Source organism: Phlebotomus papatasi, chromosome 2 (genome assembly GCF_024763615.1).
Source record: "Phlebotomus papatasi isolate M1 chromosome 2, Ppap_2.1, whole genome shotgun sequence".
Classification (NCBI taxonomy): Eukaryota; Metazoa; Arthropoda; class Insecta; order Diptera; family Psychodidae; genus Phlebotomus; species Phlebotomus papatasi.
In genome coordinates, this window is record NC_077223.1 from 29,230,101 (window position 1) to 29,256,860 (window position 26,760).

The window sequence follows — 26,760 nt, forward strand, 5'->3', positions numbered from 1 at the left end:
CAGAAAAAAAGAATATTTTTAATTATCACCTGACAAAATGCAAATATCAATTTGAGGATATAAGAAATAAAAATATAAATATTTAAATTAATAAATGAAATATTGGTTTATTGATTAAGTTTATTATTTGTCATCAAATAATAAAAATTGTAAACAATTTTGATATTACCAAGAATTAATTTATAGCAAACTCAGCATATTTTATCATTTCTTTAAGAATTTTCTATCAATGAACAATTTTCGATTTGGCGGTTTAATAATTTAAAAATAAACGGTCAATCATACAACTGTCGCGAATAAAAATGTTCGGAGTGACAGGAGCTTTCGGAACGAAAAATTGTAATTCCTCAATAATTACAAAAAAAAAATGGTCATAGCCGTGACACTAAGTGTAAAAAAATGGTTATCGCTCAGTCGTCGCTGTCTTGGCTATTTACACTTACCCCAGCTCTGTGGGCGCTCTTAGTGGGTAATTTCTCGAGCAATTCCACTCAAAGTCCTACACTGAGAAAAAATAAGAGGCTACGATTAACTTTTGTTCGTCATAACTTTAACACTTTTCGGGTATAAAAATATATCAACATTTTTTAATGTTAATTTTACACCTTTTGAGGGTAAAATCAACATGTAAAAAGGGTAACTTTAACCCCTAATACACCTAAAAAGGGTAATATTTACACCGATTTCGGATCAATAATGCAGGGTAAAATTAACATTTTCGGAATGTTATTTTAACTTTTTCAGATTTCTCTCAGTGTATGATGGGTAATCTTGGAGACTTATGGGGGAAAATTCCTTTGGCACCTACTGAAATTTCTATAGGGAATCCCCTGATGATTTTCCTTAGGGAGGATTTTTTATGGGGGAGATGTTTGTAGATGTTGGAGGAAAATTCTGGTAAATTCTGGGATGTTTCCTTGGATTTTTATTTGCGTGGAAATGCCGCATTGGGTACAGCACAGCGGAGTTTATTTTGAAAAATGCTTTTTGTCAACGGACAAAATGGAAAAAACGATGTTTCCTGTGTTTCTATTGAGTTTTTTATGCCAATTTTGTGGTTTTAGAAAAGACAAGGAGTGTAGCAATGGATTGTATTGTCTTTGGGATATATAAGAGATGGAAATTTCTGGGAAAAGTTAATTCTTTTGCCGGGTTTATTGTCCCGGTTGGAAAGTGATTACTCATAGTGCATATGCATCATGGCTGCCTTTAGTCCCGCATTTCATTGTCAATCTAGTACGTTTTCTTTGTTCTATCCATTCAATCTTCGGTACTTTTGTAGATGAGGGTGCATTGAAAAAAAAGTGTGTGTGGGAAAATCTGTAAATTTTCCAGTGAAAAAAGACCGCGGTGTGTCCAATATTGGCCTCTATCCGTAGTCAATCGGCCTGTGCTGTGGTATATGTGTTATTGAGTGATTTTTAGTGGTGAAATTTGTGGGGTATTAGGGATATTGTGAAGAGAGATAGACAGAAAAAAAGAAGTGCTAAAACGCGTGGAATTTGGGGCTCGAGTCACACGCGTCTACGGAAAATCCTTCACTCCATTCGGCCCTGTGCGTCCGATGTCTAGTGGTTTTGCTGAAAATTCCGTTGATCCCCCAGCCGCCAAGAAGCGGAAGCTGCCTTCAACTGCATCGTCGTCGTCAACTTCCTCAGATCAAATGGCGAAGAACAATGGATCGACTTCGCTTGAACATGAAGCTGCTCAGGCCGGAGATATCGACGAGGGTCTCTACTCGCGTCAGCTCTATGTCCTGGGTCACGATGCTATGCGTCGCATGGCTAAATCTGATGTTCTCATCTCGGGATTGGGGGGTCTGGGTGTAGAAATTGCCAAGAATGTCATTCTGGGCGGTGTCAAATCCGTCACACTCCACGATGAACAATTGTGCACCCTGCAGGATCTCAGTTCGCAGTTTTACCTCACGGAGGACACCATTGGTCAGAATAGGGCTGAAGCCTGTTGCCAGCAACTGTCTGAGCTCAATAGCTACGTGCCCACAAAATCCTACACTGGACCCCTCACCGACACCTTCCTCCGACAATTCCACTGTGTTGTCCTCACGGAATCCACCCTGGCCGAGCAGGAACGCATCTCCCAGATCACCCATGCCAGCAACATCGCTCTCATCATCGGTGAGTCCCGTGGGCTCTTTGCCAAGGTCTTCTGTGACTTTGGGGATAATTTTGTGGTCTACGACAAGGATGGAGCCAATCCTGTGTCAGCCATGGTGGCCAGCATTTCCAATGACAAGGAGGGCATAGTTACATGCTTGGACGAAACTCGCCATGGCCTCGAGGATGGGGATTACGTGACATTTTCCGAGGTAAGAAAAAAACCCAAAACCAAACACTCCCCCCATTCCTATCAATCGATTTTCCATCATCCTCAATAATTCATCCAACAGGTTCAGGGCATGACGGAGCTCAATCACTGTGAACCACGTAGAATTACCGTTCTTGGTCCCTATACCTTCAGTATTGGTGACACAAGTTCGTGCTCCCCCTACGTCCGTGGGGGCATTGCCACGCAAGTCAAAATGCCCAAATCCATCAAATTCCGAGCTTTCACGGACACCCAAAAGGGTCCCCTTGAGAATTTCATCTTCTTCGATTACGGCAAATTTGACCATCCGCGTCAGATTCACGTGGCCTTCAAGGCTCTCCATGAATTCCTAGCTCAGCATCAGCGAATGCCAACGCCATGGAATGATGCCGATGCCAAGACCTTCCTGGAATTGGCCAAGCAACAGGGAGAGGATGATCTCAATGAGTCTCTCCTAATGACTTTTGCAAAGGTAAGGAATTATTTTTTGCATGGCTTCTAACAGCAATTTCTGACGTCACTCGACTAATTTTGAAATTGTGCGCGTTCGTCTGGAATATTCTGTGAGAAGAGACAAGGAGTCTCTCTGAGTCACATTCAACGACAGATAATTTTTTTGACCAATTTATCATAAGATAAGGCATCGTTCACATTGCGCAAATATTTTAAACAATGGAAAATTTTGATAGGGATTTTATGCTTTTGTTTCCGAATTGAAGGATTGAACCATGTGCAAGGGGTAGGTCATAAGAAAAAAAATGTGACATGGGATTCTTGTTTCTGGAAACCCAAGACACAGAAACATTTCCCTATATCTTTGTTTTTCTTTCTGACAAGACCTAGGGGAAAGGCTCATAATTTTGTCCAGTTTCTTATTTCGGACACTTTGAGGATAAAATTGGACACTAAAAATAAATTGATTAAAATGATGGATTTTCATTCCAATATTTGATGAATTCTATCTAAATATTTGTTAAATTTTGAATATGATTTGAGTTAAAATAGCTTTGTTGAAAATTCAGTGTGAGCAATTGCTTACGAGAAATATGGCAGAACTTCGTGTTTACTTCAGTTTTATTTAGCTGTGGTGAAGTACTAACAATGTTTCTTCGCTTTTTTTTTTGAGTGATATAGGGTAAGTGTGCCAAATTTCGGCATAGTTGCATGCAAGCGTCAAAGTCTTATGGCGCTGGCACACCTTTTCAATTGAATAAAATTCAATCGATTGAAATTTCACGTCTTACTCTTTCAAACTAAAATAAGATATGTTTATCTCTTTCTGTTAAATGAAAATTGAAATTTCAATTTCAAATTTTATTTGGGAGAAAGAGATAAACATATCTTATTTTAGTCTGAAAGAGTGAGAGGTAAAATTTCAAACGATTGAATTATACTCAATTGAAAAGGTGTGCCAGTGTCATTAAGTTTGAAATGTAATATTTTAAATTCAAATTGATTTTTTTTATTCTTTCTTCTGAAAGAGTGTTGCTTGGAACCTTGTAAAGAGTTTACCGTCTTTATTTACTCTATAATCACTCTAACTCTATGAAAAAAATATAGACATAGCTTTTTAGTACCCTATTTCGGCCACCTTCATTCTCATAGTTCCTGACCCTTCGGAAATTGTTTCAATATCTTTCACGTTAGCTCGTTTGTCGAAGTTACATTTTTTGTTATTCTTTTGCATTGTATAATCTCTAGAGTACATAAAATCTAAAAATTCAGGGAAATTCGAGGAACAAAAAAGGTGGCCGAAATTTCAAGCTGGCCGGAATTTGGCACACTTACCCTAATTGAATATTCATTGAATATTGTGTTGATTCACGTTAGTGGTGATTTGTAGATTTGACATGAAGTAAGATTTGCCTTGTGAATTAGATTTTTCGTGTGAAAAATGGGAAATTTTTTAGGACATTTCCCAGTGAGGTGATATTCCTTATTTTGGACAGGTGCTTTTCTCACGAAATTTCGTGAAGTTTTAGCTTTTGTGATGACTAGGTTGCACAAATGCCTGGAGAAATAAAGGAGCATCATCTTTACGAAAGAGATGTAGGGGAAAGTCGTCTGCCTTCAAACTGAAAAATGGAGTTCCAAATTTAAGATTTTTTCTGAAGAATCCACAAAATGGATTTTAATTTCTACTACACCAAAAAATTCTCTTGTTCATTCGGCGTATATGATTACCTCATTTAGCACTTGCAAGTCCTGAGTTTTTCCTTCTGAGGAAATTAAAAAAGTGATGTCGATTTGTATGAAGGCAGCTGGCATAGTCTGCCTTTAAACGCGAGGCAGCTACCTTTAAATGTTTTTTTTTTCACTGAGAATATTGAATCAATAAAACTAAATGGGCTATAAATGATTAGGTTGAAGCCTAACGCACTCACTAAAATCATCACTGCAGTTAAAAGACATTAAACAATAACTTTTCTTCACATTTTTCTGAAGAACTGTTTTGCACTTGAAAATTTGGAAGAAAAAGCCATTGAAGTTGACAATTGTCAACTTGAAACATCCCGGCCGGAGCAAGAAAGCAGGTTATAATGTTGTAACCCCTTCAGGGTTACATTTCATAATGTTGTAACCCCTTCAGGGTTACATTTCATTCAATCTATATTCTTCTTTCTTTTCACAATAATGCTCTAAATATGATTTTTTTCTTATTTCCTCGGAGGCTATGATCTCATTTCCTGATCATGCCGGATAATGCTCTTTGCGCATTTGGAGGCTAATAAAAAAAATGACATGTTTATTGTTGTTTGGTTGAATTGCCTAAAAGCTTTTAGCTGGACGCCTAATGGGTCAAGCGTATTCCAAATGTGGAGGGAGAATTCATGCGATCTCTTGAGGAATTCGAAGAAATGGTGAAATAGGAAGAAATGTCGCATGAGTAATAAGATCATTCTAGAAATAAGGCAAAGATTATAAAAAGGGGAATTGGATTAGAAAGATTGTTCAGTTTTGTAAGGGGAGTGATGGAGTTCAGCTGAATAAAGTGTTCAATCTCCAAAGTGTAGTGTGTTTCCATGAAGGCTTGCGTCCTGAGTGTGTTTCCATCAAGACTTGCGCCCTGAGGTTAAATGTGTTCAATAGGACAAGGAGAAGGACCTGTGGTTTAATGTGTTTTCTGGGTCACAACAATAAGTATTTGTATGACGTTCGTCAGAGAAAAGTAGGAGTTCGATTTCACATGTTTTGATGTATGGAAAGATAGGATTTAAAGGCCCACGACATTAGCATTTAAAGGCTGCTGCAGGGTGATATTTGCAAATTTTTGCCACCCACAAAAATTGTGTCATCTGAACCAAAATGTATTAACAGAAATATTAAGCCTGATTAACCCTTCTATGTGTCACAATGGAAGATTTATTTGTAAAATGATTTTTACTATGAAAAATCACATGATTTGTGGAACATCAAAATTACAGTTTAGAGCTCATTTTCATTTTTTTTTGATCTAGCATCTAGGAAATAGGAGCTAGGCTCTCCATTTTTTGATGATTTGTGAGGATGATGGATAGCTACCTAATAGTTAATAGAATATAATTTATGCTTTTGAGAACAACGAAAAAATCGCAACATTTAAAGGCTGCTGCATTTAAAGGCAGACGACTTTCCCCTAGTGAGAAATGCCTTGAAAGGCTCCCGGAAAGGCCAGGGAATGAGCGAATCCGTACGTACTTGGAGTACCGAAGTCAACTCAATTTAATGAATGATATGGAAAGTTTCCGGGCTTCTTGTGACATTCTACGTTTTCCTTACATGAACAGGAAAAGGACTTGGTTGACTTGGTTAGATTGGTTCATGAAATGAAGAACAATGGGCATCCTATTGAGGCGGATTAGCTGTCCAAATTTACAGCCAAGTTGTCCAAATTAATAAACAAGTTGTCCAAAATAAGAGTCAAATTCACCTCTACATATCATTTCATTTTTAAACGTATTAAAACTAATTTTAGTAAAAATAAGACGATAAATAGCTTGCTAAGTTTCTAAACAACCCTTCTGAAAAGAGAGTAACAAAAAAGTCAATTCGTATTGAAAATATCGCACTTCAAACTTGGAACATCGATGCTTATAAGCAGACTGTCCAAAATTATGAGCCTTTACCCTATCTCCGGTTCTTATTGTCAAAATTTGAAAAAAATTGGTGTTTTGGAAAGCTCTCATCGAGTACTACAACCTCTATGACACCCCAATTTCATACAATTTGATTTAAGGACCCTTAATCGAAAAATTGATTTTCGAAATTTCGATTTCGAATATATCGAAAGCTAGACGATGCTTTTTCTTTAAATTATTACAACATATTTTTAGTATGTTGTAGCTGAGGTCGAGACCTTTCCAACGGTGGATCACACTCCTCTTTCGATGTTCCATGACCCGAGCTATAATCGAAAATGTCTTGACTGGACCATATTTTCGATGTTTATGAAGCCGATTTCGATGGAATTTTAGTAATATTGTATCTGAGATCGAGATCTTTGTAACGATGAGCCCCATCCGTCTATTCCAATCCATTATACCTCGACACTTAACTCTTACTATATTCAAATGGACCGTACTCTATCTCTTATGCTTATTAACCGAGTTCAATGATTTTTTTTGTTAACCTTCCTCACTCAGACTATTTAAAATAGAAAATGACCAATGATAAGCCCAGATAAGATTATGGTAGCTGATATTCTGGCTCAATGATTTATAAAAAATACTTATATTATTTAGATTTTATTTTGTTTTTGCGCCCGGGATCTAGGCAAATCCGTTTTTACCGTTTGTCGGAGGTTGCCTATATCCAGGATTCTGTTGAATTGATTTCGTTCTTTACTGAGAGAAAGTTGACGACCTTTAAATGGCCGAAAATTCTCTGGAAGTAATTAAGTTCGTCAAACCGACACCAGAGGCGTTGTTGTCTCATATGTGTCGAACTCAAAACACAAAAAATTTGCATTTTTTTAGCGAATTTTTCCAAAGATTTCTCGTAAATCAAAATTCTTCAGAATATGTTTTGTTGGTTTAATAGAAGATTTTTGAAAAAAAAACTTTTCTGCCAGATTGTTTTTTAACTTCGATATTAAGCTTCAAATGAAAATCGAACATTAACACAAAGAGAGAAAACCTAAAACTTAAACTTAATGTTAGAATATGTTGTTTTTATTTTATTTTAAGTAGTTTTTACATCAAGTATATCCCTTTTACGGTTGCCAGGTTTGTGTTCCGGCTAACTGTTTTCTGTTTTGCTAGACACTCCTATTCATTATGTACCATTGTAGCGCCACAAACGGGAATTAAATGAACTCGTAATGATTGGAAAAGTCCTAAAGTGTCTCTAAAGAAGGCACTGGAGACAAATATGTCTTGTGCTAAGGCAGTTTTTTTTGTCTTTTCAATTCTTTCGCGTAGGTTTGTTCTGGCGATCTCAATCCCATCAATGCTTCCATTGGCGGAATAATTGCTCAGGAAGTGATGAAGGCATGCACTGGAAAATTCACTCCGATTTATCAGTATCTCTATATTGATGCCCTTGAGTGTTTGACCAATCTCAATCCCACTGAAGAGGATTGCAAGCCAATTGGTTCACGCTATGATCGTCAAATTGCCGTATTGGGCAAGACGTTCCAGGACAAATTGGGTTCCCTGCGCTACTTCATTGTGGGCAGTGGGGCAATTGGGTGTGAGTTGCTGAAGAACTTTGCCATGAGTGGTATTGGGGCTGGAGAGGGAGGCAAAGTTGTGCTGACGGACATGGATCTGATTGAAAAGTCCAATTTGAACAGGCAATTTCTCTTTAGGCCACACGATGTGCAGAAGCCAAAATCGGGCACTGCAGCTGTTGCGGTGAAACGCATGAATCCCAATGTCAATGTTGTGGCACATGAGAATCGAGTTGGCGTTGAGACGGAGCATGTCTATGATGATAAGTTTTTCAATGAATTGGACGGAATTGCCAATGCATTGGATAATGTCGATGCTAGGAGCTATGTTGATCGTCGTTGTGTGTACTACAGGAAGCCACTGATTGAATCTGGAACATTGGGTACAATGGGCAATATTCAGGTGATTGTGCCGTATCTCACGGAATCCTACAATTCAAGTCAGGATCCACCGGAGAAGAGTATTCCAATTTGTACGCTCAAGAATTTCCCAAATGCCATTGAGCATACGTTGCAGTGGGCAAGGGATATTTTTGAGGGGGTTTTCAAGCAGGCAGCTGAAAATGCCTCTCAGTACATCTCTGATCCCAGTTTCATTGAACGCGTGATTAAATTACCTGGACTGCAGCCGTTGGAGACGCTGGAGTCGGTGAAGGCAGCTTTGGTGGATGATAAGCCACATTCATTCCATGATTGTGTGAAGTGGGCTCGATTCCACTGGCAGGAACAATACTCAAATCAAATTCAGCAGCTTCTGTTCAATTTCCCGGCTGAACAGACCACATCCAGTGGTGAGCCATTTTGGTCGGGACCCAAGAGGTGCCCCAGTCCCTTGGTCTTTGATCCCAATGACAGCCTACACTTGAGCTATATCTATGCTGCAGCTAATCTCAAGGCTGAGATGTACGGGATTCCACAGGAACGCAACAAGGACGTGGTCAGGGAGATTGTCAGCACAATTCAGGTAAGTCTTTTTTTCTTTCTTTTTTTTTACATTTTCAGCTAGAAATTTATATTTATAAAATTCTCAGGGGACTATTTAATTTTCAGTTTTTGAGTTTTTTTGGACAATAAATTAAATTTAACTGATTTTAGATCTTTATAGCTCCAGCACACCTTTCAGATCAGGAAAATTTCATAATCAAAATTCATATCCCCTTCTTTCTCACACGTTTTGCATATCCCGGCTAACACATTAAGTACTTATTAAGCACTTAATAAGTTCTTAACTCAATGACTTAATTTTAAGGAGTTGTAGGACATTCAACTACTTAAAAAATATATGAACATGAGACAAACGTCAGCGCTTTGTGGCGAGTAGAGAAACTAATATGACATGACTCAGCCTTAAGACTAAGTACTTAATTAAGGTCTTTGTTAAAGTCCTTAATTAAGTAGTTTGTATTAAGGACACGAAAAGTATATTCACTAAGTACTTAATTAAGGACTTTCAACTAAGCGCTTTTTAAGCAGTTACTCCAATGCATATAAAACATTTTTTTTTTAATTCATCATATTTTTTTATTTCTCAAAAAAAAAATTTAAATTACACTTCTATTTAATTGTGAAAATAATAACGTTGCTACCCTGGTCTGTTATGTTGCCCGGCATCACACTTTTCTCTCATGTTGCAACTATTGCCGGACGGAAAAGTTGTTGTCCTCAGTTTTCCCATTATTTCCCAGATGAATCTGAAACAAAAAATCAATAGAACGATTAATAATAAGTGTAAAACTTTTTAAAGTGTAGACTCTCGAAACGTGAGCTTATGAGACTCCCGGTATATCCTAGTGAGACTGGAGGGGGGTTTAATCGAAATTTGGCAATTTTGTGGGTAATTTACACTCCCGGATCACACACTAAAGGAAGGACTGAATTGAAAATGGGACAGTTGTAGAAAATTCAAGCAACCGTATCCAAAGTTGGGGGACATCAAAGAAAAGAATTAATAGATCTTGGGATACTTGTAGGAAAAATAACATTTTCAGATTACACAACCTATATGGACTTACCAAATCAAAATGCAAAGAAGGGTGTTAAATTATATTTCACTTATTTCACTGACATTCACAATTTAGAAATTTATCACTAAAGGAAAGATAACTTTATGAAAATATTTCACGTGTTTAATAACATTTTATAGTTATGTTTTACTGAAACGTCAATTTGTTTCATCTCTTTCTATCCAATAGTTAACATGTGTCCGTCGCATTCTCTATTCCAGTTTCCACTTTTTACCACCAGATGTCACTGTCACTACTTTTGCTCAAAAAATTCCTTAATTAAGTACTTACTAAGTACTTATTGAGGACTTAATTTATGAACTTGGATTAAGTTATTATTTAAGAGGATATACAATGCCCTTTTTTATAGCATTGCACTAGTAACAGCTTACCTTGTGTTAGCCGGGATGTTTCTCATTCTTTCCCACTCTAAATTCGATTGAATGAAATTGAATTTGTTGTGAAGTTTAAACGAAGAAGAAGAGCGCGAAAGAGTGAGATAGACATGTGTTTGAGAAAGATGGGGAAGCGAATTTTGATTTCATGAACTTTTCCTGATCTAAAGGTGTGCCGAAATCTTTAAAAGCTGTAAAGTCATTAATGTAGAAAAAGAAAATTATTAAGTATGTTCTTTTTTTAATTATTATTTTTGGTGCTAATGGGTCCGGCACACCTTTTTCCGGCACACCTTTTAGACCAAGAAAACTTCATGAAATCAAAATTCGAATCACTTTTTTACTCACGCATTTTGAATATCTGTGTCATTCTTTCGCGCTCAAAATTAGATTGAACTAAATTGAATTTGTTGTGATGTTTAAACGAAGAAGAAGAGTGCAAAAGAGTGAGATAAACATATGTTTGAGAAAGAAAGGGACATGAATTTTGATTTCATGAAATTTTCCGGATCTAAAAGGTGTGTCGGAGTCCCTAAAAGCTGTAAAGTCATTAATGTAAAAAAAAGAAAATTTTATTAAAATTTATCTTTGGTGTTAATGGCTCTAGCACACGTTTTTGAAAAAGTAAGAAGTAAAATTTCAATCGATAGTCAGTTGAAAAGGTGTGCCAGCGTCAAAAAGATATCACATATTTTTAATTACCCGTCTGACACAGGGTAAGGGGGCCCAGCGTTGAGCCATTAAATTAACACCCATCTATAGGTACTATTTTAGCCCTCATTGGCAAGATCCGAGTGGTAGGCCCCAATTAAGGACTAGATTTTGCCAAGTACATCAATGGCGGTGGAATGAAACTGTCAATTGCACATCCTGATTTCATTTTCGAATTTTACACAAACGATAGAAGATACAAAGATAGTGATATATTTTAATTAACCAGTATAAACGATTAAACACTTTAGAAAAGCAAAAACAATTGTATAAAAAAAATTGTCTCCTAAAAAATACTCACGAAAAGGAAAGAAAAACACGTATTTCACGGTTGCAAACGTGTTTATTGTAATCACTACACTCTTCTCTATACGAAACGCACCGACGCATATTTATTATTATTAATAAAATCACTCAAATCGCACAAAATCACTCACAAACTTTGTGCAAATTTTCAAAACAAATAAAATCTTTTGGAAAATATTCCATCTTGTCACTGACAGCTGAGCAACAAGGCCGGCAACATAATTTTCGTAGTAGGGGTATTTTGTATGGGAGCTTCTTAAAAGTAAGGTGTGAAAGATAGGGGTTAATTTAGGCTATAATCCACGCTTACTTGGTCAGACGGGTAGGTGTGATTCCTTCATAATAACACATAATTTGAAAAACCGGTTCTAAACCGGTTTAAAAGCGATTTTTCTAGGTTTCCTCGAAATTGGTCTATGCAATTTGAACCATTTTTTTTCGCGGGCCGCCAAATGTTTCGCGGATTTACGCGGGTCGCAAAAAATTTCGCGGATTTTCCCGGGTCGCGAAATCTTTCGCGAATTTTCGCGGGTCGTGAAAAATTTCGCGGATTTCGCGGATCGCGAAATTTTTCGCGAATTTTCAAGGGCCACGAAATTTTTCGAGAAATTTCGCGGATTTTCCCGGGTCGCAAAATTTTTCGCAGATTTTAACGGGTCGAAAAAAATTTCGCGAATTTTCGCGGGTCGTGAAACATTTCACGGATTTCGCGGGTCGCGAAATTTTTCGCGAATTTTCAAGGGCCTCGAAATTTTTCGCGAATCTTTGCGGGCCGCCAAATCTTTCGCGCGTCGCGAAAAATTTCGCGGATTTTCGCAGGTCGTTGAATTTTTCGCGGATTTTGCACTTCTTAAGCCTAAACGAAACTCTAGTGTGATGTCAAGTTGGGGGCCTTGATCTCGTAGTTTCTGAAATAGTCCTGAAATAGGCTCTAAATGGATGAAAAGTTTGAGGCCTCTATCTCTCATAGTTTCCGAGATAATCGACTTTAAAGATTTTCAGACATTTTCATGCATTTCTCATCCAATTTTCCTTATTAATTACGATAATGATGATATCTTACATTCAGTTTAAGAATTATTAAACGAAATTTGCATTATTTATGTATAAATATCGTTCGAGTTTGCCACAATCCAAATTTGCAATGAAGGAATCGCACCTCTTGATTTTTGAATATGTTTTGGAGATAAACCAAGTGAACTTTTTGTCTCCAAATGGTTATAAGTATAGTAAAATCGCCATTTTGAATTTTTCAAGATGAATATTTGAAATTGCTCTAGAATGAGTGTTTCTCAACCGATTTGGTCAAGTTTGGATTTATTTGAAAGGTCTTGTAATTTCCAATCCTACAGCATAAGTCCCAATCGGTAATGAATCGGTAATGAATCGGTTAAGTACCGGTTAAAAATAAGTAGTTGGTAAATTGAAAATTTAAAAAAAAGAAACAGTCATTCTAAGTAGATATTAACAATAATTTGGGCTTTGGATGTTGTTCAGGTGCCGCAATTTGTGCCACGTTCAGGTGTAAAAATTGCTGTGACTGATGCAGCATTGCAACAGGAACAGAATGGCAGTGACAATATTGATCATGATCGTGTGAAGGAGATATTGACTGAATTGGGAAAGATGGGAAAGCCCAATTTCCGTATAACACCGTTGGAATTTGAGAAGGATGACGATACAAATCTCCATATGGATTTCATTGTGGCAGCATCAAATCTTCGTGCTACCAATTACAAAATTCAACCGGCCGATCGTCACAAATCCAAATTGATTGCGGGCAAAATTATTCCTGCAATTGCAACAACAACATCCGTCGTTGCGGGATTTGCTGTTCTTGAGATCTTCAAATTGGCTCAAAAGTATATTATTTGTTCTGTTTTGAATTTGTTTTGTGGTGGGATTGAAGGGGAATTGACCGGGTATCTTTTTTTTCTGTGTTTGTTTTTTTGGTGGCTGCAGCTGCAAGGATTTGTCAGCGTATAAGAATGTCTTTACAAATTTGGCCCTGCCGCTGTATACGCTGTCGGAACCGATGCCAGCACCAAAGAATACGTACTACGATATCGAATGGACATTGTGGGATCGTTTTGAGGTGACTGGTGAATTGACTCTGGCGGAATTTCTGGAGTATTTCAAGAATGAGCATAAATTGGAGATTACGATGCTGTCCCAGGGGGTTTGTATGCTCTATTCATTTTTCATGCAGAAGGCCAAGTGTCAGGAGCGAATGGGGCTGTTGATGTCGGAAGTGGTGAAGAAGGTGTCCAAAAAGAGGATTGAACCACATGTAACAGCATTAATTTTTGAGATATGCTGCAATGATGATACAGGCAATGATGTTGAAGTTCCATATGTCCGATACACTCTGCCGTAGTCTTGAACATTTTTTTGTTTATTTTATTTTTTTTTTGAAGGATGATTTACAAATGATTTTTTCTTTTCTTTTCTAAAATGAAGAAAAAAAACACAATTGAAGTATAAATAATAAACGAGCAATTAAAAATATCGATGGATTTATTTGCACACTCCCCCGAGCAAATGAAGAACGTATAAAGGAGAGAAAAAAAAGAGAAAACAAAATAATAATAATAAAAAAAGAAAGGATTTTCAACACAGAAGAGAAAATATAATCTGAAAGTTTTATGTGAGGCGAGCACTTAGCGAAAGAAAAAGAAAATATCTATAATGAAACAGTAATACATTTATTTTTAAATAATTTATTAAGTAACATTGGCTAGATTTCCCATTAACAGAAGCTCTCATGCGTTTGTCCTTAAATCCCTGACATCCTATCAATTTGATGATGGGAAGGACATGGTAAGAAAAAAAAATCAGCAGAGTTTTCTGGGAAGATTTTCAGCGATTATAAATGCTTATAGCCACTTAACACTAAATATTTAGGTTTTTTTTTTCATTAAAATTTTTGAGAAATTGTGTCTTTTCTAATGATTTTTTTTTAAATTAATAAGAATTTCACAAAAAATTGCTATTATGAGAGAGAAAGAGAAAAGTTTTCAATAAATTTCTGGTGAATTGATACAAAAAAAAAAAGATTTTTATTTTGAATTTTTGGAAGAAAAGCAATCCCTGATTTCAGTTGAATTTGTTGGCGTAGAAATTAACAAGTTTAGCAGCCTGTTCGCATCCTGATGCAAAAGCACCATGAGCTGTGGAGAAGTACTTGGCATGGCAGGCTTCTCCGGCAAAAAGGAGGGCAGGATGGGTTGGCAGTTTGAGAAATGGAAGGGGTTCAGTGAGGGAACAATTGTCCCGGAGAAGACATTTGGAGACACTTGTGAAGCTGTAGGCACCACGGATGAAGGGATCATGATTCCAGCGAGTGATGAAGAAGCTACTAGGATAAGGTACGTTTTTCCCAGTGAATTTCCTCAGGAGATTTGTGCATTCCTCAATGACACTGGCATCAGGAAGGCACTCCATTTTGATAGCACCTTCACCGCCAATCCAACCGATTAGTGTATTTGGAGCTCCGGGTTTTAGTAAATCAAAACCAGTCATGTCCCTTGTCCAGTGGTCAGTCTTCTGGAAATTGTTAGGTAAGTGGTTAGATTCCATCTGATAAACTTAATTTCCTTTACTTTTTTTTAAATTTGAATAGGGGGAAGTGGGGCACCTTTAAAAGTGGGGCACCTTTGATATTGGGATTTTTCTCCTATTTCTAAGTGGAACTGAGCCATACCGTAAAGTAACTTAGCTTCTCAATCTGTGCAGCTAAATTATATCTCGATAAGACTCAATTTTATTTAAAAATAGGCGAAAAATCTCAATTTCAAAGGTGCCCCACTTCCCCCTACACGGTAAAAACTTTTGCACACTGACCAAAATATTGGAATAATTTTTTTTGGAATCAATTTGTAACTAGATAAGATATTTGTTCTAAAAAGTTTTCTTTACAGTTTTTTTTACGAAATAGTAGTTACAATTCTGCTAGAGTTTTCTTTTGGAACTGTTTTGATATGGTGGAATGTCTAGAAATTTAAGTTGATTTCGTTTTATACAAAGGACAATGGGCAAAATGGTCCAACCTTCCGCCACGCATGAGAATACCATAAAATAGGTATTGGCAAAGGTAACAACTTTTTTCCGGAACAAACCCCAAAAGTATGTAGGAAAAGCATTAGAGCTTAAAACATATGTTTAAGAATTGTAATGATTTTTTTGCAATACTGCTTTTATACAATAACGGTTAATCGTAAAATGGTCATTTCTAAGAATAATTTGTAAAGAAGGACTCAAAATTTTCCTGGAACAAACCATATCTTTATATCTTCATTTTCCCTGCACTTTTCCAGATTTTCCTTATAAATCTTTTACCATCCTTCAAATTCATAAAAAAAAGGATAGTATTTAGAGAAATGTCTCTTATGCAGTGATATTCTTCTTGAAAAAAGAGTCAACACCTCTAAAGATCGCAAGGTCCTAAAAGACACCGTTATTTAAATACTTTGAGTAATAAATTCAGAGAAAAAATGTTTTAATTAAGCCATTATGCTCTGAATCTTTTGTTAAAATTCTTTAGTAACGGTACCTTTACATCCCTATGAACTTCAACAATCCTAGCTATTTTTGAAGGAGAATAAAAGAATATTCGAGGATATTTGGAGAAAATCTGGATACAAGAAAAATGGAGGGATGGGGATACGGTTCCTTCTACGAAAATGTTCCTTGAGTTCAATTCTCTTCTAGAAAACGTTCTTTGGCACCAAAAACTTATGATATACCGTTATTTAAAAAAAGCAAATTTCATAAAAATAGTTCTACCCATTTCTTAAGAACTCTTATTTTAAGATATCTGAAAAAGTTGACGTAATGGACTATAGGTTTCTTCGGGTGATAATGTTCAAGATACACCAAGGACTCCGAAAATACCTGTGACTTGCCATTAAACGAAAAAAGTATTCGTTTTGTTGCCTGTAATGTACGATGGCCTTAAAACATGGCTAGTTTGTATGGGAGATACCAGATGGACCAGTCAGAGGAAAACTCTAAAAATATTTTTTTCAAGCTTAAGTTATACATCGACTTTGACCAGAATTTCACTAAGATCGATTAACTCTCTCGCGTCATTAGGGTCATATATGACCCGGGGAAAAAAACAATTTTTTTTGACTATTTGCATTAATTGAAATCTATCGGATTGTGCACGACATCATAATAGAAGGATGTAAGATTATTGGCTAATTTTCTCAAGACTCCAGATATTCAGGAAAAGAAAATATTTAAGGTCAAAAATCACTAATTTCGAACTCTGTGAAATGACTTTTCTTTTTCAAAATTTTTTATATTAATTTATTTTTTTCAGCAAAAAGTTCTTTAGAAACACAAAATAGAATATCCAAAGATTGTATATTGCATATTTTGATATAATAAACTACTCTCAATTTTCCAGAAAAGCGTGTAGAATTCTCCGGGTCATATAAGACCCTATTGTCCCCAAGGGTAACAGTGTTTTCGTCCCAAACCTATAGCGAAATGTAGTTGGGACATTGTTTTTCTTTGTGAAATGCAGGTGGGACATCTTGCTCCTGGACATTTCATCTTAAATCTGATGAATTATAACATATTTTGCAATATTTTAGAGTATTCTGCAAGCGTCTCATATTGTGCTATTGTATTGTGTGTGAATAAATATGTGGATAAGTTTATTTTTGCCAAATACCACTCAAAATAATGTGACAGTGACTGTTCAAGGGATTACCAGGAAGATTCCTTGAACACCAGGAGTACAGTGTTCATCAGGACAATCCATTTTGCCATGGTTTTGGCCAAATTAGTAACTTCAAGCAAAAAAAACTCTTAAAAAGCCCGTGATATAGATTTTTAAAATGGTATGTACACTTCCCTTGAGGACAATAGGGTCATATTTGACCCGAGGTTTTTCCGAGTTTTCACGCAATGGAAATTTTTTATTCCTCTCTGAACTATTATATTTGATCATAAAGCATTAGGAAAAACTCAATTTTATATGAATTCATCTGCTGAATAAAAGTGGGACGCGAAAGAGTTAAAAATAGGTAAAAAATGAGGTTTTTCTAACTTTGCAAAAAATTGGCCCTGACGATTTCGTTCATTTTTGGAAATGTTTTGGAGGTAGTCCAGCTGAACATTTCGTCCATAGACACCTATCACCGGAAAAATCGCCATCTTGAATTATTCAAGTTCAAAAGCATAATTTCCAACCGATTTGGTCAATTTATTAATTAAGAGGTTAATTACGTTTTGAAACCCTCTTCTTGAACAATTTTTAACTTCAAGCTGGTTTTGAGGTGATTTATAGACAAATTTAATTCGAAAATAGTTTTATATGCATCAGAAAAAATTCGGAAAAGGAATATAAGGCAGAGCTTTCTCGGGAGTTCGAGCAGCTCGCAAAGCCTCAGACGCCTTGCTCTTGCTACCCCTTTTGAATTTGAATTAAGCGAATTAAGTCAAAGAAGTTGAATCGAACATTTTCTACTCGACATGGCTAGACCAGGGATTGAACCAGGAGCTTCTGAGTCCCAAAGCAGTTATTTTCCATTGAGTTCAGTGCCTTATCTAGACACTTATGCGGGGGGTGCGGTTGTACCGCGAAGGCGCCCTTATCACGGCAAAAAATTTATTCGAGCGGTGTGGCGGTGGGTGGAGATCATGCACCGAAAGCACAACTTCAACTTTCCTGTAAAACCTTTACAGATTGTCTAAAGTTATTCACTTTGTATCCATTCATATAATATACACACACGATTTTAGAATGTATGCTCAAGTCTTTTTTGTAATAGCCTTTTGGCCTTTTTTTTGAAAAAAAAAATGTGAAAATAGTTTTTCTAAAAAGCCCCATTCTTAAAAATTTTGATTTTTGTACTGTATTTATCAGTAACACTGAGTACTATATTCCCTGTAAAATTTAACTTTTAATTTTGAGTTTAAAAGGTGTAATTTAATTTTGAAAACGCAGTAAAATTTTAATTATTTCTAATAAAAGCTAAGCGCAGTGGAAGCTCTCCTATTCAAGGAATGTAGTACTCAATGTTTGATCAACAGTAAAAAATCAAAATTTTGAAGAATGGTATTTAGATTAAGATTGTTCAGAAAACATGCACAGTTTAAACATGAAACGGTTAAGATTGTGTTGAAAACATGCACAGCGTTTAGACTTAAAACAGATGGTGCTCATTAAAACCGACACAGCCGAGCACAGCTCAAGCATAAAATGGTTAAAATTAAGCATAAGGGCCTCGACAGACCTGAGGATTAGCCGAGAGACGGCTTAGCGTAATAATATTCGGAATAATGATTACACCACATTTCCATAATTTTCCACTAAGTCGTCTCTTGGCTTAAGTCGCAAGTGTGTCTAGGGCATAAGTCTTGCATCTCCTGCATAGCTTAAACAAAATAGAATTTAAATTTTTAACAGTTTTCTTATTCTTATTTAACAAGCTGTGCGCGTTTTTAGAACAGTATAAACCATTTTATGCTTCAGCTATGTAGATTTTATGCACAGTAGGTATCTGAGAAGTACGAATTTTATGCACAATTTGAACTATTTTATGCTTGAGCTGTGCGTATTTTCAGCACAATTTTAATTTAATATTTTAAAGTATTTTTTTATTTCAACGCGAAATCTTGAAAGAATAAATGGACAAAATGCATTTTAGCAGCAAGAGGGGCGCCAAGAAAGCCCTGCAAGACATTAGACGCCCAGGAAAGCACCTGAAGGAATTAAAAAAAAATAGGATGCAGTATAATGGTTCCCGGGTTATATAAATCCTATTTGCATCATATTCTCTATGTTTTTTTTCACTTATAACCCCAATAAAGACAATTTAAACCAAACAGCTGCATATATAGAGAAAATTAATTTAAAAAATAATTTTACTTTACAAAATGGCTACTAAACATGGCGTAGGCCGTATTACCAGTAATTAGACTATACAACACCATGCTCTATCCTGCTTTAAAATTAACAAATTTTGAAATTCAATTTCATTATCTCAGAAGTCGGTCAACTTGTTTGAGTTCCGCGACACGTCTGCATTTTTTTACTAGTCATACTCAAAGATAGATCAGTATTATAATCCGCTCTTTTCACCTTGCTATCAGTCTGGCTCTCATACGGTACGAGATATCGACTTCCGATCTTCGATGACCCTCGCTCTCTTCCCATAAGGGAACATTACCTCGTGACGTTTTTTCTTCACCTTACGCACTCATCTCCTCCTCCAAAACGGGTATTCCTAAAACCGCTCTTAGATTTTTTTATTTTTATTTTTCGATAAGCTTTTCGAAGGTGATCATGGTCAATATTTCATTCATGGACACCGTTCACGGAAATATTTAACAAATTTAAATGCGACCTAGATAAACGGATTTCAGTTTTGAGATCTTTGAAGGACCTTCTAACAAGTTTTGTACGTCTTATTACAAAAATTGTACAAATCCAAAGAAGGGTCAATATTGTTGCATAGTAATCACCATCGACTCAATATAATCTTTAATGATTGGATTACTTACCATTTCATCATTGTAGATAAATTGCACTCCTTCCCAATCGTTATCCCACCATGGATTTTCGTATTTGAGATAAATTTTGTTGATTGTTCCGAATCCGTAGGCCTCAATTAAGCTTTGAAGTGGACCAGGCAGTTGAGGTTCAAAGAGAGTTTTCATGGAAGCCTTTAGGACACCCAAAGAGAAAGTTATGATACAATGTCGAGCCTTAAAAACTCTACCATCAGCAGTTTCGATCCGCACTTTGTACATTCCATCTTCTAAATCTCCTCCGTAGTCTATTTTGATAACTTCACAGTTAAATTCCATGGAATTGGACGGAATTCTCGACACTAAAGAATTTATAAGTTTACCAAAGCCATTTTTGAAGTTGATATGGGTTTGGCAGTTTTCACCATTGAAGGAGTATTGACCCCAATCTCTGGCTGATACTTCACTCAATTTTAGGCAAGCATTGTCAATAACTTGAAACCGAATGTGCCATTCCAGGAGAAGTCTAGCATCTTCCTTTTTGTCCGGTTCAATGGATGGCATAACAGATTTTTCGAATTTTTCTCTCAAAAATTCTTCAACAGATAAATTTCTGAATTCTTCGAGATTCTCTGCAAAGTAGAAAGTTTCGCATTCCTCAAGGATTTCCCCGATTTTAAAGTCTATCATTTTCACAAAAAAATCGTCCAAAATTCTTCCATCATCTTTTGTGTAAGAACCTAGGCCTTCATCACTAAGTTCATGAGATAGGACATCAATTTCCAATGCCTCCATGTAGAGCTGGTTTTGCTTACCATGAAGCCATTGAGCACCTGCCTCTATTATGACTTTATCATTAGGATTAGCACAATTATCGAGACACAGGGATTCCATGGGGACTGTCCTTATTCGACCACCTGGTTGATTTTTAGCCTCAATCAAACTCGTACGAAATCCTGCCTTTTGTAGCGTTAATGTAGCACCAATTCCAGCCAATCCTGCACCCAACACAATGACATCATCTTCACTTTCACTCTTTTCCGAGATCCTACAATAGACAGATGCAATGATGGGAAACAGCATTACAACGTGACCAAACCTCAGGCATTCTTTGCAATTTTATTTTCAACCAAAATATTTCAATTTATTGAAACACGCGTGAAAATATTATTTTTTTAAGACTTTAGTCTTCATAATGGGAAAGAGGTAGATAATAAAATAATAAACTTCTTCTTTCGTGGTCGTCCATCTGTTTTTCAGGAGTGCGAAAGGTTTTAAAAAGTAACAATAGGATTAATTTGCTATTTTAATATATCGCGATAAAAAGCCTAAAAGTTATGTTTTCTGAGTCACAGTAAATGCTAAGCCCCGTTTGGCTATGCCGGGTTCAAACTGGATGTTTAGCCCAGTTCTTGAAAGTCTCAAAATTGAAAATAATATACAATTTTCCTGACTTTGCAAAATCTAGTGGATAATTTGCCCTTCTTAATACTCAATCCTAAAGAACATTTTTTCTCAAAAATCTTCCCTGATAAAGAATTAGACCAATTCTTTATCAGACGAAGCTAAGCCTTATACGGGCTTCAGACCTAAGGCTTAACCATATGGCTTAACTGCTATAATTTTTTATAAGTCAAGATTTTTCGGAAGAAAACTAGCTTAGGATTGGATTATTAAGTGCAAATGATCTGTTAAATTTTGAAAAACCAATGAAATTGGTTGCTATTTAGGATTTTGAGATCTTCGGGAACTGGGCTAAACCTCTAGTCTGAAGACCGCTTTAGGTCTGAAGCCCGTACTAACTTGGCTGTGAACGAACTTAATTTTTTCTGGATTTTATTTATACTTAATGTTGAGGTGGTCCCAAAAAAAAGAATGGTCAGTTTATTGTACCCGATTCTCTGGACTTTAGTCGTAAATGTGCTAAGCTGCTGAACTCCAACATATGGGATTTAGCCATATGGCTTAACTTTTGTAATTTCTTTATCAACAAAGATTTTTGGGAAGCTTTTGATTTGAGATTAATTATATATAAAAAGCATGAGTTTAATTAGATTTTGAAAAAAAAAAATCAAAAACTACTGAAATTTAGAATTTAGAAAGATTAGGGAACTGAACTAAAACTTCAATTTGATATCCGTATACGTATAAAAATCAGAGTTATTTCGGGTTATTGCTCAACTGAATTTCAGTAATTCGGTTAAAATCTGTGAGTTTGAGATTTCTTGTGATTGAATTATTTCAAGTAGGTAAACTAGTGATAAGCCTCCAGATAAGCTTATGGTAGGCGACGATAAGCATGCAAACATATGGCATACTTTCAAATAAATTCAATTTATGGATTGTAAGAAAAATTGATCCAGCTATCAGTTGAGAAGGTTTTTTTTTAGTTTTAAATTTTTGTATTGTATTGTATTGTATTTATTATTCATCTTGATTCAGACAATTCCCACCCCCCTTGCGGCCATCGCCGTCTTAGTGTTGTTGACCAACCTCCAGAGCAAAAAAAAATCCTCATGTTGCTTTATTTTAGTAATTTTTTGGAGTATTTTTTTGGGTTTTTTGGGGCTAATTTTTAGTAATTTTTTGCGTAGAAGATTTTTACCTTAAGGGGGGGGGGGGCACCTGAATTATAAAGCCAAAACTTAGCTGTTTTTTGCGACTTTCTTTGAAGGAAAAGGAAAAGAGACCAAGCTTAATGTTTTCGGTATAACGTTTATACAGGGGTGGAAATAAGTGTAATTCCACTATAGAATCTTTAAAGAAACTCAACACAAAAAGAAGCCTAAAAAAAGATACATAATGCCCTTTCATACCAACATAGAAAATCGACATTAAGATTTTTTTTATTTTTAGTATTCTTAGAATTAGATAGAACTTTGTCCTTTAGGCTGGAAATAAGTATAATTTAACTCAATAAATTTAGCGCTAGGGTATTTATTTCTGACCAATTTAAGGTTAATATGTTTAATATTTTTAACTATAATTAATAAATTAAATTCTACTTTATAAAGTTTTAAATTACTTTTTCCTGAAATATGGTGGAGAAAATGATTAGCGAACAAAAATATAGGCGATAGGTCTTAGGAACTAAAAAAAATGACTAGGACCTATCAGATAATTGATAAATTAGTCAATAATCTGCTGTGAATGCCTCTTAAGGTATTCCATGGGTCGAAAGTCTTCTGTTAGAGGTCAAAAGAACTTTTAACCTCTAACAGTGTTGCCGTTAAGTGGAAAAAGGACTTTTCCGTCGAATTTTGATTGTAAAACGATGCTTTATGTTTGGTCTGGTTATGATAATTTTCTCCCAAAATCGGAATCGTAAGTAATTGTGGGTCATTATGTCATGAAAACTATAAATCACCACCGAAAATGTTTTTAAGAGAGTCACGTTTATTACAGAGTCACGTTTATTTCTCAATAAACGTGACTCTGTAATATATTTTATAAACTGGCTACTTTCCCATAGTTTTTTAAAATATGGTTGCAATGAGTCACATATGAGGAGCTCAGAGCAAAAAAACGCTATTTTAATAGGGAAATACGACTTTTTTGCTCTGAGCGCCTCATATATATTGTGAAACTTAGAAAATTTAGTCATTATGAAGCTTCCAATGGTATCAAGCATGGGCACTTTCCCCTACAGGGGCACAATTCTATCCACAAGTTTTGCTTAGGTGAAACAGGTTTAAAATGTATCACTAGTGCTCCATATTTTTTAAAAGTAAAAAATGTACAAAAAATATCATGAAAAGAATATCAAGGAACACAAAAGAAGCAAATTAAAGCTGAGGGTCGTACAGCTTTTCGAATAGCGGTATATATTTTCAGGAAAAGCATTTATTATCTAGGATTTGAACCTCGTTCGCCATATATTTTTACACGGATAATGATTTGAATTAACTTGGGTTTAGTTTACAAAAAAGTACAAATGCATGAAAATGCCCAATTATTGGATAATGAGCTGGCATGATGGTTGTTCTATGAGGATCTCCGATGATTGCCAATAGAAATTTTGTTCTACCTAAAGAAGAAAAACAGATTTTCTCTCTTATCCAGAGCTTTCGGTCCGGATATGGGCCTTCTTCAGTGGTCGACTAGACTATTGTTTTTTGATTTCTTGAAGTTCGTTATCTTTGGGAATATGGAGGATCATCACTAGCAGTAAATCACTTGAGAAGCAGCGCCTAATCAAGTTACATCAGAGTCCAATTTTAAAAAGGAAAATTAAGAAAACTAGCAAGAAATCAATTATATATCGTCAGTTGGATTAGCTTTTGTCGTAACTTCCTCATCGCCTCATCAGCACTTCTTCTAACGCCATGGAAATACACACACTATACAAGAACTGCTGATGAGGTGATGAGGAAGTTACGACAATTGCTGATCCAACTGACGATATCTCTCAGTTAAAACCTTCCCAAGTAATGTACAAGGACCGAAAGCTCTGGGCAATACAGAAAATTTGTTTTTCTTCTTGAGCTGAAATAAAATTTCTATTGGCGATCACCAGAGGTCGTCATAGAAACTACCCTACCTCTCCTCTTAAGACTTTTTGTTATTATGGTCAGTCTTTATAAAAAAAATAGATGTTTTCTTTATCTTTTTTTTCTTAAAAAAAGAACGCAATTAACAGTCGTTTTTGTCTCTTTTGAGGTTTGTTTATCTGCTTTGAAGTAATTGAAACCAAAGAAATTAATTAAGTACTTTTATTTCTCCAGTGAACCTTCATAATTTATTTTGAGTCTAATTCCATCAATTAATATGAATGTTAGCCGTCAACGTTGTAACTTGAAAAGGCAAAAACTAAGAGTTTCCGAAGAAAAATATGCTAATAAGGGAAAAGTTTAAGAAATGGGATCAATAAGTTTTTATTATTATTATTTAAAAAACACACAGCAAAACAACAATTAATATTAAGCAATATAATTTCAAATTCCTGAGAGAAGCTTTATATCTCCCTAAATGCAAATCAAATAAAAATGGGCTCAGTGGTATTGGTTTCAATTAACAATGAAAAAATAAAGAATCTACAGATGAGCAGTTGGCCTATAAGAAAAGAACATTTAAAAAGATTTAAATAAAACCATGCAGAGTACTTCACAACACATAATACATACTTTTTGTATAAATCGATTAATCTTTGAGCTTCTCGCCATCCGGATTCAATGGCACCGTGAACGGTGGAGTAGTAATGAGGGTGCGTGGCTTCACCAGCAAAGCAAACTACCGGAGTTCCTAAGGAATTAGTTAGGGGTTTAGCCAGGTCGTCCGGAGAAGTATTGAGCAGGTCAGTTGTGATGGAGCGGAAACTGTAGGAGCCCCTAAAGTTGGGATTACTGTACCATTGGGATCTAAAAAAAAGTTATTAATAGTATTTAATTATTGAGAAATAAACGAAATTTTAAGAAGTTACCTTCGAACTGCAACTGGTTCGGGGATATTCTTCTTGAGGAATTTATTCAGGAGATACATTACTCCACGCTTGACATTCTCATCAGTATCCCGTTCCATTTTCCTGGCTTTAACTCCCGAAATCCATCCACAGAGGACATTGGGCTGGTAGTCAACTACGTAGAATCCAAAAATGTCTTCCAACCAATCCATCATCTCGGACTTTCTCAATTCTTCCAGGTCAGTTTTGTGCCACAGCAGAGCAAATCCCAACCAATCCTTAGTCCAGAAGGGCTTATCAAATTCTATAAATATCTTATCAACAGTCCCAATACTCATTCCTTCGATGGCATTACGTTTAACAGGCGGAAGGGACGGACTGAACATTTTGTGATAGTTTTCTTTAAGGACTCCCAATGAAGTGGTCACAATTACATGATCAGCAGTGTAAGAACTTCCATCTTGACATTTAACAATAACTGAGGAATCGATTTGTTCACGGCTCCAGGAAATATTAGTAACAGTTTTGCGGAATTTGACGAATGATTCAATTGGGATACCATCAGTAATTAGACTAAAGACCGTTCGGTACCCTTTATCCCGCCAATTTAGGAGACGTTCTCCCTCACAATCCCAGTATTCCAAGTAGCCTCTGGCTGATGTATCAAACCAAGTATCGGAAGCTTCAATAGAATTTTCGTATTTGTGGAAGAAATCGAGAAATTGTTCAGCTACAACAGGATCTAGATTTTTATAGTCATCTTCTTTTAGGCATTCGTTAAATCTGTATTGAATAAAATTTAAATATAAATCTTAGTAATCTATGAAACAAAATTTCAGTGATTTTGTTTTACTTTTTAACAATAAAGGTTCCCAGGGATCCATCCTGCTTGGCTATTTCATCCTTGTACAGTTCTACTGTAGAAATGGCCAGAGCCATAAGTAAATCTGCCGTATTGTCATCAATCACACGACCATTGGATTGGATCAGGAGTGTTCGGTCGTATTGGTATCGAGCCGCTTCCAAGAGATTTTTTGGCGATGCCATCTCATATACCACATTATTCTTTTCCCCATGACACCACTGAGCCCCCAAATCAACCACATTATTACCGAAGGGTTCAGTAAATACCCTACCACCAATCCTATCCTCAGCTTCAAGAATCACCACATTGGTGAACTTGTTCTTCAGCAGGCGACTAGCAGCTGAGATTCCGGAAGCACCTGCACCAATTACCACGATTTTTGCATTCATTTTTTATCAAAATTTTATTCACTATTGCACTACACAATTTTACTTCCCGGACAACTTACATAACTCCGTGACTAGATCTAGAGATAAGAATAGTGATAAAGCAATGAGGTGCGAATATGTAAAATTTTAACGTCGCGGCAGCCACGCATTATCTGCCGTTTTTGTGAATGTACAGGGGAATTATTTGACAACGTTGATGACCCGGAATCCAGTGGCGTACCAGCGATA

The 26,760-nt window shown here is 36.0% G+C and overlaps 2 protein-coding genes across 3 annotated transcripts; one reads left to right on the plus strand and one right to left on the minus strand.

Moving 5' to 3' along the window:
* The first annotated feature begins 995 nt into the window (after positions 1 to 995).
* Positions 996 to 14,447, plus strand: LOC129803391 (ubiquitin-like modifier-activating enzyme 1). The gene is made up of 5 exons (XM_055849881.1): positions 996 to 2,329; positions 2,411 to 2,800; positions 7,728 to 8,942; positions 12,891 to 13,255; positions 13,356 to 14,447. Exons 1-5 carry the CDS (start codon positions 1,565 to 1,567, stop codon positions 13,768 to 13,770), a joined length of 3,150 nt encoding a protein of 1,049 aa, XP_055705856.1. The 5' UTR covers positions 996 to 1,564; the 3' UTR covers positions 13,771 to 14,447.
* LOC129803392 (spermine oxidase) lies at positions 14,078 to 26,760 on the minus strand. Of its 2 annotated transcripts, none has more exons than XM_055849882.1 (5): positions 26,132 to 26,760; positions 25,300 to 26,061; positions 25,004 to 25,237; positions 19,914 to 20,928; positions 14,078 to 14,939 (listed from the first exon to the last, which is right to left on the minus strand). In XM_055849882.1, exons 1-5 carry the CDS (start codon positions 26,530 to 26,532, stop codon positions 14,490 to 14,492), a joined length of 2,862 nt encoding a protein of 953 aa, XP_055705857.1. In that variant the 5' UTR covers positions 26,533 to 26,760; the 3' UTR covers positions 14,078 to 14,489. The 2 variants fall into 2 exon arrangements, with proteins under 2 accessions (XP_055705857.1, XP_055705858.1); XM_055849883.1 differs by having other exon boundaries at positions 14,335 to 14,936; positions 26,132 to 26,754.